General features: G+C 39.3%; 1 protein-coding gene across 1 annotated transcript in view; it reads left to right on the top strand.

The window, feature by feature from the left end:
• Nucleotides 1-2,679: 2,679 nt before the first annotated feature.
• LOC103274828 (NIPA-like protein 2) overlaps nucleotides 2,680-20,037 on the top strand; it is a 64,644-nt gene continuing 47,286 nt past the window's right edge. Inside the window, exon 1 of the mRNA XM_021706021.1 lies at nucleotides 2,680-2,775. Within this exon, the coding sequence (XP_021561696.1) occupies nucleotides 2,680-2,775 (96 nt within the window). The remainder of the gene's footprint in view (nucleotides 2,776-20,037) is intronic.

Raw genomic sequence — 20,037 nt, 5'->3', positions numbered from 1 at the left:
CTCCCCGAGTGGAAAGACCTGACATGCGCTGTTTCCACGCACTGAGTTAACGCCCCTCACTGGGGACGCGGGGCCCCAGTCTTGCTCTCCTGGGCATCAGCCACTGCGAGTGGGACCCAGGCTTCGGCCTTGACCTCTGCGGACTCCTTCCTGGGCCTCTGGGTCCCAAACGATCCCGCCTCCCCAGCCTGAGTCCGCCCTCTCCTCCCGGAAGGATTTTAGGAGTGTGGGAGTGAGTGATTCTCCACTCACCCCAGATCCTATGAGAGTTTTTAAAAATAAGTGACACCCCGTCCTTAGAAGCAGGGAACTCATTGAGGACGACCCAGTGTCAATGGCCGCAGATGCGCTGCGTGTGTCCCCAAGGGTCTCCGCAAGACCCTTCCCTTTCCGTGCCAGGAACACTGATATTCTCAGGTTGCCTTTGCAAGACGCTCTCATTTTTTCTCACCGGCCCTTTGGGAAAACAATGTTAACCTAAACAACGCCAGTTTACACTGGGAATATACATTTAACGAGATCAAAGAGGATTGGAGCCGCCCATTTATTTTTGGCTTGGGTTAAGGCCAGAAAAAGAGCTCTCTGGTTTGCCCTTCCTCTAGCTGCGTTCATATTTTTTCAAGTGGGGGCAAGTGAACTTGATCACGGTGGATTCTAGGCTTCCTTCTGTTCTTATAGGTGTGTAACTTTGTTCTTGTTCTCTAACAAAACCATCAGTATTTTAAATTTTACGATAATATAACCATAAAGTATTTGTTGCTGTTGGTCTAAGTCGGGGATTTTAGCCAATTATCAAAGGTCTAGATTTCTGTTATGCTTGTAAAGTGTTTTTAAATATTAGCTTATGAATGCAGAAGATAATTTATTTGCATAAAGAATAATAAGCATGTCCACCTTATTAGTTCTCAAGAGGACTTAGTGTTGCTTTAAGTCCATTTCATCACAAAATACATGAACACAGGGAAAATGAGGGGACCCAGAGCCTCTTGATCAATGTTTGTAACTTATCTCCATTTCTCCTTCCTTCCACCCACAGGGATTACAAAGAAAAGAATTGCTTTTTATGGGAACTTCTTTGACTATATATATCTGTCATATTATTGCTTATACTAGAAGCATTTTCAATAAAAGTTTAATAATGAGTTATTCCCTCTCGGTAAAGAAATTAGGGGATTAGTGGAGGTGACCTACCATGGCATCATCCAAAACAGGAAAACATTGTTTTCACAGTGGAAACCTCTGTAGTCATTAGTTTTCTTTGACATTTCCTGGAATTCTTGATTGTCTTGGCTCTCTGATACCCAAACACAGATTACCATGTGACATAATGCGAAGCAAATAAATAATGTTTGCGAGACTTAATTTGCCTTTGACAATGTGTATTTGTACAGGTTTGCAAGGGTGTATCCAGAGTATGCTAACTAAAATTACTGAGCTGACATCTACATTATTGATGATTTGAGATAAGATTGTATTAACTTTTCCCATTATTGTGTCAATGTAGGCCATCTTATAAAAGTGTGGCATATTATCCTTTGAGAATTAAATTTGTTTAAAGCAAAAGTGAAAATAATTTTTTAAAAATTCATTCAATAAGCATTTTATTGAGTGTCTCCAGTTTTGTCCGGGCCAGTAAAAATAAAATGGAGTCAAATTTTTCTTTTCTTTTTTTGACAGTAACTGAATAGAGATGGCTAAAAATGGGGATGGCTCCAGAAAGACAAAATGTGAGATAAAAGTTTATTACTCCCACAATCAAATCGGCCTTGGCTGCTGGCTAGTCAGGGTTTAATGATGCTTGTTCTCTTGCTTCCATCAGTTTTATCACAACTGAAATGTTTGCACAATGTCTGTTTGCTGAGGGGCCAGCAGCTGTCTGTCCCTTTCAAAGTGATTACCATCAGATCTGATCAATTAGCCTTACTCCACAGAAAGGGACCCACTTCCCTGGAATGCTTTCATGTAATAGATGAATGTTTAACAGTGGCTGTTTAGAATCAGTGTTGTCTAAGGCAAAGGTGTGAGTGCTTCTGGTGGCAGAACTCTCAAAGCAAATAGAATGTAGTAGTTCAGGGAGAAGGAGTTTGGGGGGCCAGTGAGGTGAGGCTTTTGCCCTTTGCACTACCCGGGAGCCTGCCCCTGTGGTGAAAAGTCTTGCCTATGGAAGTATAGATGCGGCAGAGTTCTGCCTGGTAAAGAAAGGTTTCTTTCTTTATGTTTGATCCACAAGTTTTCAGTACAAAAGGATAATGTTCCCAGGATGTTTATTGAACTCCTTGCTATGTACAAAGCACTGTGGGGATATTCAATATAGTGGAAGACCCAAACTCTTCCTTCTATGAATATTATTAGGTGTTTGGGAGACTGAGCTATGTATGGAACTCCAAAACAAGGCAGTATGTGGGAAGTGTCATGTGAGTGATATAAAGACCTGTGGAAATTCAGAGCCAGAAGGCTTTTAGATGGCGCCATCAAGGACGTTTTGTGGAAAGGTGGTGTTTGAGCTGGACACTTAGGATGGACAGAATTTCACTGAGGGGAGTACACAGGGAGAGGGCACTGCAGGAAAGGAAAAAGCCCAAGGGACCAAGGAGCAGCCCCCATGGCCTAGGCAGGTGCCTTTCTGAACGTCTCCCTACCTAGCATACAATTCAGTAGTCATTCTGGATGCAGTAGAAGATGGAGACTGAAGGTAAAGTGAAAATATGGTTTGGGGTCTTCGATGTCATCATGGATTGCCTTGAAGCACTGGTGAAGAAGCTTGGACTTTATCTTGTAGGCAGTGAAAGGCCATTTAAGTTTTTTTAGACAGGGAGTGCAAGAGTCAAAGCAAATTAAATAACAAAAATTAAAATTAGGGTTAGCAGGATTCAGAGACCTCAAGCTGGCCAGCTGTGGACTAAATCCAGCCTATAGATGTGTCTTGTTTGACCTGCAGAGAAGTTTCAAAAATGTTTAATACGTTGCCAACATTTTTTTTTAAGTCAAAACCTCACTCTGTCGCCCAAGCTGGAGTACAGTGGTATAATCATGACACCACAGCCTTGACCTCCTGGGCTCAGGCGATCCTCCTGCCTCAGCCTCCCAAGTAACTGGGACTACAGATATGTACCCGCATGCCTGGCTAATTTTTGAATTTTTTTTGTAGAGATGAGGTTTCGCTATATTGCCCAGGCTGGTCTTGAACTCCTGGGCTCTAGAGATCCTCCCACCTCAGCTTCCCAAAATGCTGGAATTATAGGCATGAGCCACTGTGCCTGGCTACATTGCCAACATTTAAAAACGAGAAGCTTAAATATAAAATTTCAAGTTTCCATCATCTCTTTAAATATTAGATGTTCTAGCAACACTGGGCCTTTTTTCCCCACATGGTCACTGAGCTGGAGCTCACGTTTAAAGCAGATTGTGCTCCCCACTGTAGCTCTTCCCTTTGTTCTCATTTCTTTTACCTCCTGACCCCTGTAGGCAGTTTATTTTTATTTTTTATTTTTATGGCTACGTAACGGTGCATATTTATGGAGGACATGTGAATTTTCGATACATGGGCATTTAATCTGCAGCCAGTGCTAGAGTCTGTTATTTTGTCTCCACCGTTAACTTGTGTCCTTGCACAAGTCACAGGGTCTCAGTTCCCTTACTGTTAAAATTAGGGTTGGACTAGAAGATCTCCAGCCTCTCTTATGCTACATGGTTGAATAAAACTGGGCCAAACCAGCAAGGTTTTAGAAGGAATGGATAGGCGAGGAAGAATGTGGGAAATACTGTGAAGGAGTGTTCTTGTTTTTGGTTCTTTAAGTTTATGCATGTTGCTAAATATCTAAATGGACCAGGACATTGTCAGAAAGAGTTATTCTGCGTAGGGTGCGATGAAACTTCAGAATTTTTATGCCCTTTATTTGAACTTTTGATTCTTCAATGACTTGGATTTTTAAAGTCAACATATTTAAAGGAAAATTGATACAACTTGGCAGGGAATCGGCAAAACGAAGAGACTGACATTTGTTATGCATTTACTATGTGACACTTTACAGTTATTATCTCATTTGAGCCCCCATCAACCTCGTAAGGTACATATTATCCTCACTGTTCATGTAAGGAAACTTGTGTTAAATAACTTGCCCCAAGATCTTACACTTAGAGGGTTTAACTGCAAAACTATTTTTATTCCATGCCTGAAGGCCATTGCTAGAAACTAAGACTTGAAAACAATAAAATGAATATGGCTTCTCTTGCTATACTTGAGAAAAATCATGCTGAGTTTTATATTGCCCTTTTATTAATTTGGCTTTGCTACCATCTATTTCTTTTCTGCTGGTAACTGCGTATGACTGTCTCTTAAAGAAAGAAAAAGGAAAAACTTTCAAATAATCACAGGGTGGGGATCCTTCCTAAGAAAAATCCTTCTTTCTATTTTGTTTATACTTACTGACTTTTTTCCCCTTCCTTGTGTATCCAGTGTGGCATTTTTTCTTTACCAGATTTTCTAGGACATGTATACATAATGTAGCAAGAGGAAGGAAGGAAGGAAGGGAGGAGGAGAAGGGGGAGGAGAGAGAGGGAGAAAAGCTGGGATAGATTCCCCTAAAATAACTGTATCAAAGCTTTTGCAAATAAATAAGCCTCCTGGTTGTTAGAGGAACTGAACTTTAATTATCTTGTGAATTTGGCAGACCAGGTATTTACAATTAAATCAACCTGATACTCTCCTTATGGCTTGATTCATATGCACTAGTTATAATATTCACAAATATTCCCAGGTTATGGGAAATTTTGCCAGTGTACATGTTTACATGGCCTAGTTTCTTCCAAAATCATTTTTACAAGGAATAAAAAGGAACAGAATGGACAGAGGGAGAACCTGTAGATTAAAATAGACTTAAGAGACATAGAAAAAAGAAAAAAGACACCGCTGTACTACAGCATTTAGGGGTACACACTTGGGTGATAAAGCTATGAGGAAAAGTCAAAGGGTGATTGCTACAAAATCAGGCCTGTAGTTCCTCTGGGGAAGGGAGAGCGTTGTGATTGGATGGGACAAAGAGAGGGTTTGGGTGGGGGTCCCATTTCTGTTTCTTGATGGTGGTTACAAGGGTGTTTGCCTTATGATAATTCATTGTAGTAATTTATTCATCTAAATAATTCTCTTTGTGGTTGTCTCTATTATATTCTACAATTTTAAAAAGTTTAAAAAATAGTATTAGCATTGCTATAATGATTTCAACTTGTTTGTTTTAGCCAGGTAGAGTGGGAAATTGTAGGCCATATTCATTTTGTTTGTGTATGAGAGTTACCTAAGCAATTTCTTTTAAAAATGTTGATGATAGTTCACATTGGTATTTGAGAACTTACTATAGATAGGCTGACATTTCCCAGATCTATCCTTTTTGTTCTTGTATGATGCTGCTTTAAAGCTTAGCCTCTTTACAAGAAGTGTTGGCAAGTTTCTCCATTTCTTGGCTTTTTCTATTGAGATGGAAATAATAATAACATATATATAGCTTATAGCATTGTTATAGAAATAAAATAAGATAATGCATGTAAAATAGCTAGCAAAGTGCCAGACACATAGAAAGTACTTGATAAACACTAGTCTTACAATCAACCTATATTATAGGAAATGTCATAAAAATATATACCTAATAATCAGTTATTTCTGGACTTAGTTCATTGCAAATGGAAATAAAAAAGTCTTGTCAGTTTTTTTATGTACCTTTGCTTTCTGTAATCTATAACCACTGTTTCTCTTTTTCTAGTGCCTTCCTCACTCTTTGACTCCCCTTCACTCTCCAGGAGTAATCACATCCTAGAACACTTTCTAATCGGGGTAATTTCCTAGTTGGAACACTTGATATCTTGAAGTCCTAGGGCAAGAATTCTTCCCATGTCTTTGGCCACTTTCTAGACTTCTAGGTTGGAAAGAGGGTATGTGTAGCACTGGGAACAGCAGGCCAAGGTGTTTGGTGGCAGTAGTGTGATCATATTTCATAGACCTGACTATACTTTGACCACCAGTAGGACCAGCACCCCATCCTGGGAAGATGCATTTAGTGTTAACATAGGACTCTGTGCTATTCATTTTAGCTTGGGTTGTTTTTTGTTTGTTTTTTCCTAGAGGACCAGTATTCCTCTGTTCAGCTTTGTACCTTATAACTGCCCCTCCAGCCTGCCCCATATTCCAACAGGCTTACCTTCTACATAGAGTCAAAGATCTTTACCCAGTCTGTCATCGTCCATCAGTGTCCTAATTGCGGGGTGGGGGGAGGTTGCAGATAGCACTCCACTTCCCCTCCACATACTTCTGAGGGTGTATACACCTACCCATTTGCTTCACCTTGTCACTTGCATAGCCTGAGGTCTCTTTCAGCACGGTATCTTGTCATCTTTGGCACACATCAGGGGGTGCTGACTGATCCCTAATGTAAATACAGGCTAATATATGTTTAGTCATGAGCTTTGTTCCTCACTGAAGATTGTGCTTGCCCTGACATGACTTCTTCAAAGACCCACTCTGAGCTTGGCAAGTCATACCAGGTCTTGTATCATGAATATCCTACTGCCTTTCCTGCCACCTCCTCACTGGCTTCCTATAATAAATCACCTGCTTTAGTCTGTTTTGTGCTGCTATGACAAAATACTACAGACTGGGTAATTTATAAACAATAGAAGTTTATTTGGCTCATGGTTCTGGAAGCTGGTAAGTTCAAGGTCCAGGGGCCACATCTGGTATCTGGTGAGGGCCTTCCTACTGCGTCATAACATGGCAGAAGGGGTTGCCCTCATGACTGAATCACCTCTTAAATATCCCACCTCTCAACAACATTGCACTGGGGATTAAGTTTCCAACATGTGAACTTTGGGGAACACATTCAAACCATTGCATCACCTGACCTCACCTCATCTTTGTAACTCTCAAATTGTTTCCTTCTTTAGGAACTTGAACCACTGGCCTGAGCTTTTTGTTTTGTTTTGTTTTGTTTTTTTTAAGTCAGAGTCTCACTCTGTCATCCAGGCTGGAGTATAAGGCTCACTACAGCCTCAACCTCCTGGGCTCAGGCCATCCTTCTGCTTCAGCCTCCCAAGTAGCTGCGACTATAGGCACACACCACAAAGCCCAGCTAATTTCTTTTATTTTTTTTTGTAAAGATGAAGTCTCACCATGTTGCCCAGACTGGTCTCAAACTCCTGGGCTCTAGAGATCCTCCTGCCTTGACCTCCCAAAGTATTGATGTTACAGGCATGAGGCACCATGCCTGGCCAGGCCTGACTTCTTTAGGTTGCAATAGTAGTCAGTCTCTCTTTCAGTCTTTGAACTTGACTTCTCCACAAAGGAATGCTTTGTAAATTGAAAAAATGTAGATTGTATATAGAAAGTCTAACTTTAACTGACTTAAATAATGAGATAAATTAATACATTTGGATGATATAAAAGACCAGAAGGACTCTGGGGTCAGGCAAGTTTTCAACCCGGTGCTAACATATCTAACAATATGGTAAATGCTCAGTTTGCCACTCCCATTTTCAACTTTTCTTCAGTGTTGTTGGTTCCACTTTTAACAGGCTTACCCCTCCAAGCAACATACTTCCTTTTATTCCCAGGAGGGAAGAGCTTGACTTTCTCAACCAATAATGAGAAAACATGGGCTTTAATCTGACTGGATGAGCTTTGGTCCATGTCCTGTCCCATATACCAGTCAGTAAGGCCAGAGTTACTGGGCTTGGTATTCTTAAAGCACATGGGCACCCTTGAGAAGCACTGGATACCCACATGAAACAGAAGTCCAATAACCACGATAAGGGTACTGTGTGCCCCAAACAGCAGTGCCTAGCAGGTGGGCTCAGGACCTCCTCTTGTGGTCTTGAGGAGAGAAACCCTCTTCATGGGAAACCCTCAGGCTAACACCCCTCCCAGCTCATCCAGGACCTTCCCTTTCTTTGTCTTGGCTCTTATGAGCAGCCTCCCCAAAATAACTCCCAATTTAGCCTGCCTTGTCTTCATGGGTGGGACCTGGACAGTGATCTTAAAAGCTTAAGGCCAGGCTTGGTGGGTCAGTCTGAAATCCCAGCACTTTGCTTGGCCAAGGCGAGTGGATTGCCTGAGCCTGTGGGTTCAAGACCAGTCTGGGCAACTTGGAGAGACATAATCTCTACAATTAAAAAAAAATAGCCAGGCATGGTAGCGTACACCTGTTGTTCTGGCTACCTGGAAGGCTGAGGCAGAAGGATCGCCAGCAGGTTGATTCTGGGGTGGCTGTGAGCATGCCACTGCACTCCAGCCTGGGCAATGGAGTGAGACTCTAACTCCAAAAAAAAAAAAAAAAAAAAAGCTTAGATTATAGGTTTACTTTCTGAAGCATTTTCATCAACATTATCTCTAAGCAGTGACTTATTTCCAAGTTCTACACATATCCTCTCCAATTCCCCCAGTGAATTTCTAGAAAGGCCTCTGATGTTTTATGTTAATGGAAAAATTAAAGGGAGTCAGCTGGCAAAGGCAGTGTAGTGTCCTTTGCTTGGCCTCTGTTTTGCCTTAAATTTCTTGACAATTCCTTTGCCATCAACAAACAACCCTTCTGTAGGTAGGAATCTCCTAAAAGTTTCATGTATGCAGGTAGATAAATATCGTGTGTGAGTGCCAAGAGGCCATGTTAGCCTGGTGAATATCTCATTCAAGTTTGAGGTGAATCCTGTTAATTCTGGGGGTCTTTATTTCTTCTGTACTTGCAGCGCTCTGATTGTTCCAGGGCTGCTTGGGAGATATCAGCACTGCATTCCTTCTTATCCCTGGCCACATTAAGCTGAATCAGCTAATTGACAATGAGGACCCAAAATGCAACTGACATTCCATTCAGTAAAAATCATGAGCAGAGAGTCCTTCTCTATAGGGCAGTGATGTCAAATAAGTCAGAAAACATGGGCTATGTCCTCAAAAAGTAGCTGTGCTTTTGTGATGTGCACAATGTGTGTGTGTGTGTAAAAGTGAGAGATAATGCTTTAGAAATACTTGAAAAACATTTGGAGTGGGCTGAACTCACCCTCCTTATATTGTCTGATAGATTATTTACATTAAACCTCTAAGACTTACATAGTACTGTGATGTGATTATAAATACGAGAGAGTAGAAGTGGAAATATTGTAACATACCTTTGGATATGGCTGCCAGAGTCACAGCAGTAGAGTCTTTGTGAGAAAGATTCGAGCAGACCTCGTGCTCTAAGCAGCTGCTACAGTCATAAAGAAGAAGATGATTGTGAGTTACATGTAGAATAATATTCTATGAATCTTTGGCACTACCCTTATAGATGCAATTAACAATTACAATCCATGAGATCTGTGGGTGTCATACATGCATTGACCATGAGGTGTGTTGGGACCTAGCTGCTGGACCAGTAAGATGTGAAAATTTTGCCAGAAATAGGGGGTTTGGGGATGGGGAAATTAGCTTGGCTGTGAAGACTGGCCCTCTAGAGGTTGTGAAGAGCCCAAGTTACAATGTCTAAGAAGTATAGCAAACTTGAACTTGATTCCTGCTTTGACTTCAGAAAGGCCAAGTCTGGTGGGTGGTGAGGGCCACAGGAGTTTCTGGCCAGAGATCAGTCAGTGAGCAGCAACATCATCATACTCCCTCCCTCTCCCCATGTTGGAGCAGGAACTCACCCGTTTGCTGGTGGCCGACACAGATGATAGGATTCAGTCTTCAGGGGGAAGCTACTGGCAAAATACTGTTGTGGAGTTTAAGGCAGGCTTTGCTCCCAGAAGGGTTATGTATGCTGGAAACCCAGGCAGTTGTGGGGGAAAGCGTAACATTCGGCTTTAGTGGAGGAAGCCTTGTTCCAAACCTGAGCTGAGCCTGGAAAAGGTAGCCTGCAGTCCTGCTTCTTTGGAAACAAAGGATTACAGATTGTGAATATTAGTGTTATAAACATGCTCTTATAAAATATAAAAGTTATGAAGCCCTATACTGATCTGGATGCAAACAATAGCATTCTTTGTGCTCAGCGTGTCTGTCCTTGTTTCAGAAATTCTCTCCCCAGTATTATACAGGATTAAGTTGTTTTGTAATAGAACCAACTTTACAACTTCTGTAACAAAAATCTCATCTTTTTTTGACCATTGTTACTTTCCTTTTAACGAAGTGTTAAAAGACCTTGAAGAATGTGTTATTAAGTATATTACATTTTCATATACTTGCTCTGCTAAAATTTGTTCCTCAGAAGTAAGCAAAAAACTTGATGTCTTCTTAGTTAAACTAAGATTTATCCTTAATGGAATTTGGTTTTTAAAAATGAGGAAGGTGCAGTTATGTAAGTAAGTGTGTTCCCTAGTAAAAGACAAATGTAATCGTTCTTAATTGCATGGGAAGGCAATATGTTGGGGTTTTCTGCCTAGGTTTTAAGGTTGATTAAAAATTGGCATGGAACAGCTTGTAGAATACAACGATACACTGTGTTATATAACCCTGACCTTTTCTGTTGGCTTTTAAATCACCAGATTTGGATCCAGTGGCACAAGACTTTCTCAGGATAGGAATGCAATAACCTTGTAGCACACAATAACCAATCTAACAAGTTAAAAATCTGTTCCTGACTGAAAGTTTTTCTTTCTTCTTTTTCACATACGGGATTATAGTTTTAACTTGGTTTGTGTTAATACTGCAGACAACTCAATTATCTATAAGAGTGAAGGAGATTAGTGGTAAAAATAGTGCAACCCATCTAGTAGCCTAAAGCACATCACCATATTTCAGGTTGTCTCCAAGGCCTGCTGCTATGAATATTGTTTCTTTAGGGTCCTGTTGTACTTAACCATCCTCATTGCCCCTGCTTCTTGTCTGAACTCCTGGAGCAGTCTCCTACTTGGCCTCCCTCCCTGCCAATCCATCCTCCACACAGCAGCTAGGATGAGTCTTCCAAAAGCCAAATCCAGACCTATCCTTCTCTAGCTTAGAGTACTTTGTGTCTTAGCACTGCCTACAGATCTACAGCCCAAAAAGGTTTTTTCCTGTCTTTCCAACCCAGCTATACAGCAGTCTCCTGCTTCAAGGACTGTCAGAATACCTTGTTTAGCACATCTGTATGTGTTTTGCCCTTTGCCAGAACACACTCACCCTGGTGAGGTACCACTATGTGAGGCTTCCCTAACTCCCTCCCCAGGGTAGACTGAACAATGACCTCCTCAAAGATATCCACATCTTAATCCCAAGTCCCCAGTTGTGTTTCAAGGTAAAGATCTTTTTTTTGGGGGAGTTAAGGTCTCACTCTTGCCCAGACTGGAGTGCAATGGCACACTCAGGGCCACAGCCTCTACCTGTTGGGGCTCTGGTGATCTTTCCATCTCAGCATTTGGAGTAGTTGGAACTACAGCTGTGCCCCACCATGCCCGACTAATTTTTTGTGGAGACGAAATCTCACTATGTTACCCAGGCTGGTCTCAAACTCCTGGGTTCAAACAATCCTCCTGCCTCGGCCTCCTAAAGTGCTAGGATTACAGGCATGAACCACTGTGCCCTGCAGGATTTTGAGACTGGGAAATTATCATGGATCACCCAGTGGGTCCTAAATGTCATCGCATGTGTCCTTACAAGAAGGATGGACTGTACAGGAAAGTTTGCCACAAACAAGGAGAAAGTGATATGATCACGGAGGCAGAGGCTGGAGTGATGCAGCCACAAGCCAAGGAAGCAAGCAGCCTCAGAGGCTGGAAGAGACTAAGAATGGATTGTTTGGAGGGAGCGTAGCTTTCCTCTTTGATTTCAATCCAATAAAATTGATTTTGGACTTCTAGCTGTCAGAACTAAAAGTAAATACATTTGGTTTTTTAAGTCACCAAATTAGTAGTCATTTGGTACAGCAGCCACAGGAAATGAATCCACTCCCCAACCTAGGCAGAGTTGGACTCTGTCTTCTCTGTTCCTGTGGGTACTGCAGAGCATAGCTCTATTATGGAATTAACCCGCTGTGGTCTGTTTGGTATTGGTTGCTTTCTGTACTGCTTCTGAGTCTCTTGAGAGTGCATTTCATCCTTTACTTCTGACATAGGACCCAACATTTCGCAGTTGCGGAATAAATACCAATGGATGCAGGACTGAATGAGGAATATCTGATGCAAGCTCCCTCCAGTTGTCTGTCCCCTGTATCTATTCTTTTCTCTCTGATCACTTTCATTTCATGTCTTCTCCTTCCACTTTATGTGTTTTTCTCAAGCAGTGTCTTCATGTGGTTTTAAGTTGTGCAATGGTTTTATTTTGCTCCTCAACATCTTTTCTTGGTTCTGCCAGCTTCCTTTTTATTTCTTCTCTTGTTATCATCTCCTCTTAACTCTATTTTTAAATGAATCCATATTCTCTTTAATTTCACTAAGTCTGAAAAGCAGGGTTTTTTTTTTTTTTTTAACTTCTTAGCCTGGAAAATTTCAAACCTATAGAAGAGTAAAAAGAATAGTACTATAAACACTCTCTTTATCCCTTCACCTGGATATTCACTAGCTGTTAACATTGTGAAATCTCCCTCCCTTCATCTCTCTCAATATATGTATAAAATAATGGACCATTTGAAAGCCAATGGTACAAATTATGAGTCCCTAAATACTTAAAAATGTATCTCTAAGAATTTGGATGTTCTCCTGTCCCCTCCTAATTATCCTGAAGACAGGCCATATGCCTACCTGTTTGCTAGGTGAAAATGCAAAACAGGCCCAGCTCATTCCTAAGAGTTTACTGTGAGATGGGGTGAATTGAATACCTGGTACATTCCTGGTGTATGCAGGCTCTTAAGGTGATTCCTGCAGTGATTAGTTGACCTAAATCACTCAACCTGTAGCATTGTTGATACAAGAAACTAGGTCTTCTTTCCAGTTCAGTCATGTTTTACTGCCTGGAATAAGAGCATTATTCCAATTGTGAGCTAAACACAACTATTACTGTGTTCAAAACTAGCTCAGAATCTGTGGTTCTTTTGGACCATGGACTGAATTTCCATTGGGACCTCTAAATTTACGAGGGGCACTCCCCCCCAAACAGAACTTATTTATTTAAAAATTGTGTATTTATTCTTACATGTTTAAACTTCAGTTATCTTCAAAGTTCGGTCTGTTTCATGCAATACACCTATTTAGACTCTTTTTCCACTGCTCAAAACACTTTTTAAACTCATCAATTTTGATGCCTTTTAGTGCGTCTGCCATTGTTTCTTGCACCTCTTCCACATTGGTAAAACATTTTCCTTTGAGGACTTTTTTTTTCATTGGGGAAACAAAAAAAAATTGCAGGTGAAATCAGGTGAATAAAGAGGGTGGGGCAGTAGGGGTCTTGCCATTTTTGGTCAAAAACTGCCAAACACTCAGCATGGTGTGGGTAGGTGCACTCATAAATCACCTATCATGAAATGGGCAAATGTGTTGAAAGAAGCTCCAAAAAAAAAATTCACTGAAGCTGAATACAGCCTCTCACAACAACGCTGCCTAGTACACTGATGCCAATGGGTTCCTAGAACACTTAGCTAGCAGGGGAAGCCTGTACTATATACAAGGGGTTCACCCTCCAAAAGATAAATCCATTTTAGGGGGATCTTCCCTCATATGTTTTAAAAACAGAGCCCGGAATGTGGTTTAGTTCAAAACCAGAACTGAGACCGATGACCAATTCTATACACTCCTATATGATCATATCTCATTTCCATCTGGCCACACTGCTCCCCTCACTCCCATCCCACAATGGATTACGGGTCAATAATACAATATTACAGGTCAATTTGAAGTATCTAAAGAACATTTTGGCACAAAAAAGGATAGAAGGTTGTTATTTCACATCAAATTAAAACATCTTAATACTTATAAGTTCTGCTATTTTAAAACTCATTCTAGATTGTTTGCTGTAGTTGTCAACATCTATTTGCCAAGATATCTGGAAAGACCAGAAAGTAAACTACAGTCGTGACAACAGTGAGCACCGCAGAAATTAAGGGCATCTTCCTGTGGATCTGTCCTGTACTTTTAACTACATTATTAAGATGTGGAGCAGCCTTTCCTCCTAACTGTTGTCATTGCTTTTTTTCATTTGTACCAAGAAAGATAAATTCCCCCAATTAAAAAAATTGTAGTACATTGACATTGACTAGCCAGAAGGTTACCTATTACAGTCTATAGATAAATAGTGATTCTGACTTCACTGGGTGCCTTGAAGACAAAATTGTGCTGTTATCTAGCTTTGTGGCTTTAAAATGTCATTTTCCTTCTCTGACCCTCTGTTTTCTTTCCTGACCAGTCTCTATATCAGTAAGAGGAGGGGGAGGTAGGGAGAGAGAAAGAGTGAGAAAGAGAAGGGGAAAGGGGTGTTTAAGCTTTCATTAACAATAAAATGTTAGAAAACAGATAATGTTGAATACTTAATGATGTAAACTAGACATCCTTAATCCATTTTAATAGTAAGTTTCTAAGGGCTACTCACTGTATGCAAATGATGCTTCTGATTACAGATGAGGATTTCGTAGTAATTAAAGCACATTTATCAGAGCCTCTAATTAGAAACAGTATTTAGTGGTCGTTATCTCAAGTTACTGTATATCTTTGAGGGTAATCAAACCACCTTACTTTAAAATCATTGCAAATTTGGAGCTTCCCTCCTCTATAATTAGAGAAATTAATGAGGATCAATAAATCCTCATTACTACTATTCACAGGTATGTGTTAAATGAATTTAATAGCCATGCAATCAACTTTGAATAATAAGACAAAATTCCAGAAAAATAATAAGATTTATCAGTTGATACTGGGTATTATCAGGAAACTGCTTCTGACAGCTACTTTGTACCTATGTTTTTCTTGTTTTTTTCAGCATAATACAAAGTCACTAGATTTTAAAAGTCAGCAAGCAGTCTTTCATTCCACTCTTAATTGTTGAAATCTGAATTCTAGGACAAACTTTTGCTTTCACAGAAATTGAATGGTATATTCAAACCTTAATTCATTATAACATAGTTACTCCCTTTGAGATCCTTCAAGGCCCAAAGATCAAAATTTACTATTTCCAGACAGTTTATACTCAATCTGATAGTAGTTCAGTTCAGATGGTATTTTAATAAGCAAATTCTTGTTCCAGATCTATACTAGTCATTAGAGATGGAAAGATGAGTTGACAAGTAAGTCGTAGTACTGCCTTCATGAAGCTTATATTCTAGAGGGAAATAGACAATCTGAAAAGGCTAATACTGTATGAAGCCAGTGATATAATATTCTAGAAAAGGCAAAACCATGAAGGCAGTAACAATATCAGAGGTTGGAAGAGGAAAGGATGAATACACAGAACACAGAGGATTTGGAGGGCTGTGAAACTATTCTGTATGATGTTACAATGGTGGATGCATGTCCTTATACATTTGTCAAAACCCATGGAATATAAAAAAAAACTAAGAGTGAAACCCTACCTAATGTAAACTATGGACTTCATATGGTGATGTTTTAATGCAAGTTCATGAAATGTCACAAAGGTACTACTCTGGGGAGGGATGTGTTGATAATGGGAAAGGTCATGCATGTGTGGGGGCAGGATTAATCTCTGTACCTTCCTCTCAGTTTTGCTGTGTACTTAAAACTGCTCTAAAAAATAAACACTTTAATAGTAGCAATGACTGATTTAAAGATATAAATACAAGGCAGAGCTGACATACCAGTCGATGACATGTAAAGGAGAGAAGAAAGATGTAGTTAAAGCAAATGGAAGTTTTTATGATGCTCAGGAGGATGGGAATATTGATTAACTTTAGAATTTATGTCAAGAATATGTAATAAATTTGTGGAGAAACTGGATCACTCATACGTTTCTGGTGGGAATGTAAAATTGTACAACTCTGGAACATACTTTGGCAGTTCCTTTTAAGACTAAAAATAGACTTACCACACAACCCAGCAATTACAATTTTGGGCATTTATCCCAGAAAATGAAGACTTATTTTTATGTAGGATTTGTACACGAATGTTCATAGAAGCTTTATTCATAACAAATAGTCTCAAACTGGAAACTACTCAAATGTCATTCAAAGAATGAAGAGTTAAACAAACTGTGGTACATCCATACCATGGAATACTACTCAGCAGTTACAAGGAGTGACCCAATATCTTGGATGAGCCTCAAGGAAATTAGGCATAGTGAAAAAAGCCAATTTCAGAAGTACACTTCTAGATTCCATTTATGTACATTTGTGAAATAACATAGATGGAGACTGAATCATTGGATGTTGAGGGTTAGAGATAGGGGGGTGGTAGCGCACACACACACACACACACACACACACACACACACACACACAGAGAGCAGAAATTAATGAACATATATTGACAATTATCGTAAATGTGAATGGACTAAGCTTTTCATTTAATAGAAAGCCATAGAGTTAAAAAAAAAAAAATCTAGGCTGGGCACAGTGGCTCAAGCCTGTAATCCGAGCATTTTGGGAGGTTGAGGTGAGGGGATTTCCTGAGCCCACTAGTTCAAGAACAGCCTGGGCATCTTGGCAAGACCTCATCTCTACAATAAATCAAAAAATTAGCCGGGAAGGGTAGTGTGCACCTGTAGTTCCAGTTACTTGGAGGGCTGAGGCGGAAGGATTGCCTGAGCCCAGCAGGTCGACACTGGGGTGGCCGTGAGTGTGCCACTGCATTCCAGCCGGGGCAACAGAGTGGGAGTCCAATTCAAAAAAAAAAAAAATCTAGTTGTTTTGTGTGTATAAGAGAACCAACTAAAATGTAATGACATGAATGTAGACACAGTAATGGGGAAGAGGAACTATCAAAAGAAAACAGTTGGGGGGTGGGATTGACAGTAGTAGGAATCTGCCAGGGGAAGGAGGGACACACTTCATCAACAAGGGTACCTGCATAATGACATTTGTATACCCCACATATTTAAAATAAAAAAATTAAAATAAATAAATAAAATGCAATTACGTTAATATCAGGTAAGATAGACTTTAAAGAAAAAAAATTATTGAGATTAAGGGTCAATACACAATGATAAAAGGAATGATTAACTGGGAAGGTAAAACAATCTTACATGTGAATATACTTAACATTGTAGCCTTAAAATATATAATGTAAAACTCTGTAGACTTAAAAGGAAGAAAAGTCTAAATCCATGCTTGTGGTAGATTTTATTTTTTTTCCTGAGTTGAAGTTTCACTCTGTTGCCCAGGCTGGAGAGCAGTGACTGCTCACGGCCACCCCAGCATTAACCTGCTGGGCTCCGGGGATCCTTCTGCCTCAGCCTTTCAAGTAGCCGAAACTACAGGCGCCCGGTACCACACCTGGCTAATTTTTTATTTATTGTAGAGACAAGGTCTTGCCAACTGCCCGGGCTGGTCTTGAACCCTTGGGCTCAGGCAATCCCCTCACCTTGGCCTCCCAGAGTGCTGGGATTACAGGTTTGAGCCACTGTGCCAGGCCTCATGGTAGATTTTCAGTATAACTTCTTTGGCAATTGATAGACAAAGCAGTCCAAAATTTAATTAGAGTACTGAAGATTTGAACAATGCATTAATGGATCTAGATGGATAGATGATGGGTGGATAGATAGGCATAGATAGATGGAATATGTAGACAGAAAATCTATATATACAGAATATATATATATAAATATATAATCTTAACAACTAAATACTTGCTTATCAAGCATACATGAATCACTTATAAAACTTGACCACATGCTATCTGATCACAAGAAAAATTTCAGTTTGCACCATGGACTAGGTAATAAAGCAATTGTTGATTTACACGCAGCATATTTCTGACCACAACTTAATAAGATTAGAAATTAATAACAAAGTGATAACCAACTTAATGTGGTTGATAGCCAACTACCCCATTTTTTAGAAATTAAAAAAAAACACATCTGTAAATAATATGAGACTCAGATAAAATGAGATAATTAGAAAATATTTAGAACGAAATGACAATAACTTATATGTCAAAAGCATGCATGCAGCTGAAACAGAGAGTGTGCTTAGAGGAAAATATATAGCTGTGCTTGCATATATTATTAGATAAGAAAAAAGAAAAGTTAATTAGTTGAGTCCAAATGAGTAAGATTAAAAAATAATAATTGGATAAACAAAATAAAGAATAAAATTCTAGGAAAGAAAAATATATTTATATCAACCTGAGAAAAAGGAAAAGACTGAAATAGAGGTATCTACATTTGTAGCATTGTATTTCTTTTGGGAAACAATTAATATTTTTTTCGTTATTTTATTTTCAGTAACAACTTTATTGAAAAGTAATTCACATGCCATATAATTCACTCATTTAAAGTGTACAATATTTTGGCTTCGAATATATTGAAAGAGTTGTACAACTATCACAATTTTAGAATATTTTATCACCTTAAAAAGAAACCCCACCCCCCACCCTTCGGCGGTCATCCCCAAGTCCCTCATCCATCCCAGGCCTAAACAAACATTTTGTGTCTATAGATTTGCCTATTGTAGACATTTCATATGAACAGAATTATATGTGATCTTTTGCTATATTCTTCTTTTGCTGTATTCTACTTAGCATCAACTTTTGAAAGTTCATCTAGGTTGTTTCATGTATCAATACTTCATTCCTTTTTATGGCTGAATATTTATTATATGAATATATACATTTGCTTATTCAGCCATTGGCTGATGGACATTTGGTCATTTCCACTTTGGGCTATTATGAATAATGGTGCTGTGGGTATTTGTGTACAAGTTTTTGTGTGGACATATGTTTCTTTTGAATACATACCTAGGTGTGGAATTGGTGAGTTGAATGGAAATTCCATGGTTACCTTTTGAAGAACTGCCAGATTGTTTTCCAAAGTGATTGCTCTATTTTACATTCCCACCAGCATTGTATGAGGGTTCCAATTTATTCACACCACATCTTTGCTAACATTTGTTATTATCTGACTTTTTAATTATAGTTACCTTATTTGGTGTGCAGTGGTATATCATTGTGATTTTGATTTGCATTCCCTGGTAACTAATGATGTTGATATCTTTTCATATTGGCCATTTGTCTTCTTTGAAGAAATGTCTATTCAGATCCTTTGGCCATTTTTAATTGGGTCATTTGTCTTTTTCCTGTTAAGTTGTAAGAGTTCTTTATGTGTTCAAATAGAGACAAGTAAGTCTCTTACCATATATATGATTTTCAAATATTTTATCCCATTCTGTGGGCTGTCTTTTTACTTTCTTGATAGTGTCCTTTGAAGCACAAAAGTTTTTACTTCTGATGAAGTTCAATTTATCTATTCTTTTCTGTTGTTGCTTATGCTTTTGATGTCATATCAATAAGAACTTATGGCCAAATCTAAGTCATGAAGATTTACCCCTATGTTTTCTTCTAAGAGTTTTATAGTCTTGACTCTTACATCTAGTTCTCTGATTTGTTTTTTAGTTAATTTTCACATGTGGTGTGAGGTCATGGTCCAACTTCATTTGTTTTGCATGTGGCTATCTACTTGTCCCAGAACCATATGTTGAGAAGACTAGTCTTTTTCCTTTGAATGACCTTAGCACCCTTCTCAAAAATCAATTGATCATAGATGAATTTATTTCTAGACTCTCAATTTTATCTCACTGATCTATATGCCTAACTTTATGCCAGTACCACACTGTATGTATTACTGTTGCTCTGTAGTATATTTCGAAATTAGAATATGTGAGTGTTCCAACTTTTTCAAGATTGCTTTGGCTCTTCTGGGTTCCTTGAGTGTCTATATGAATTTTAAGGTAGGCTTGTCAATTACTATAAAAAAGCCTGCTGGGATTCTGATAGGGATTGCACTGACTTTGTAGACCAATTTGAGAGGCAATGCTATCTTAAGAATATTAAGTCTTTTGGTCCATGAGCAGTGTCTTTTCAAATATTTTATTCCTTTTGATGCTATGGTAAATGCAGTTTACTCGCGGGTTCGAGACCCACCTGGGCAGCGAGACCTCATCTCTACAATAAATAAAAAAATCAGCCGGGCATGGTAGCACACGCCTGTAATTCCGGCTACTTGGAAGGCTGAGGCGAAAGGAT

Source organism: Carlito syrichta, unplaced genomic scaffold (assembly GCF_000164805.1).
Source record: "Carlito syrichta isolate Samal-C Ts95f unplaced genomic scaffold, Tarsius_syrichta-2.0.1 Scaffold314991, whole genome shotgun sequence".
Lineage (NCBI taxonomy): Eukaryota > Metazoa > Chordata > Mammalia > Primates > Tarsiidae > Carlito > Carlito syrichta.
The sequence above is the reverse complement of the archived record's forward strand: the minus strand, read 5'-3'. Positions and strand labels throughout refer to the sequence as shown.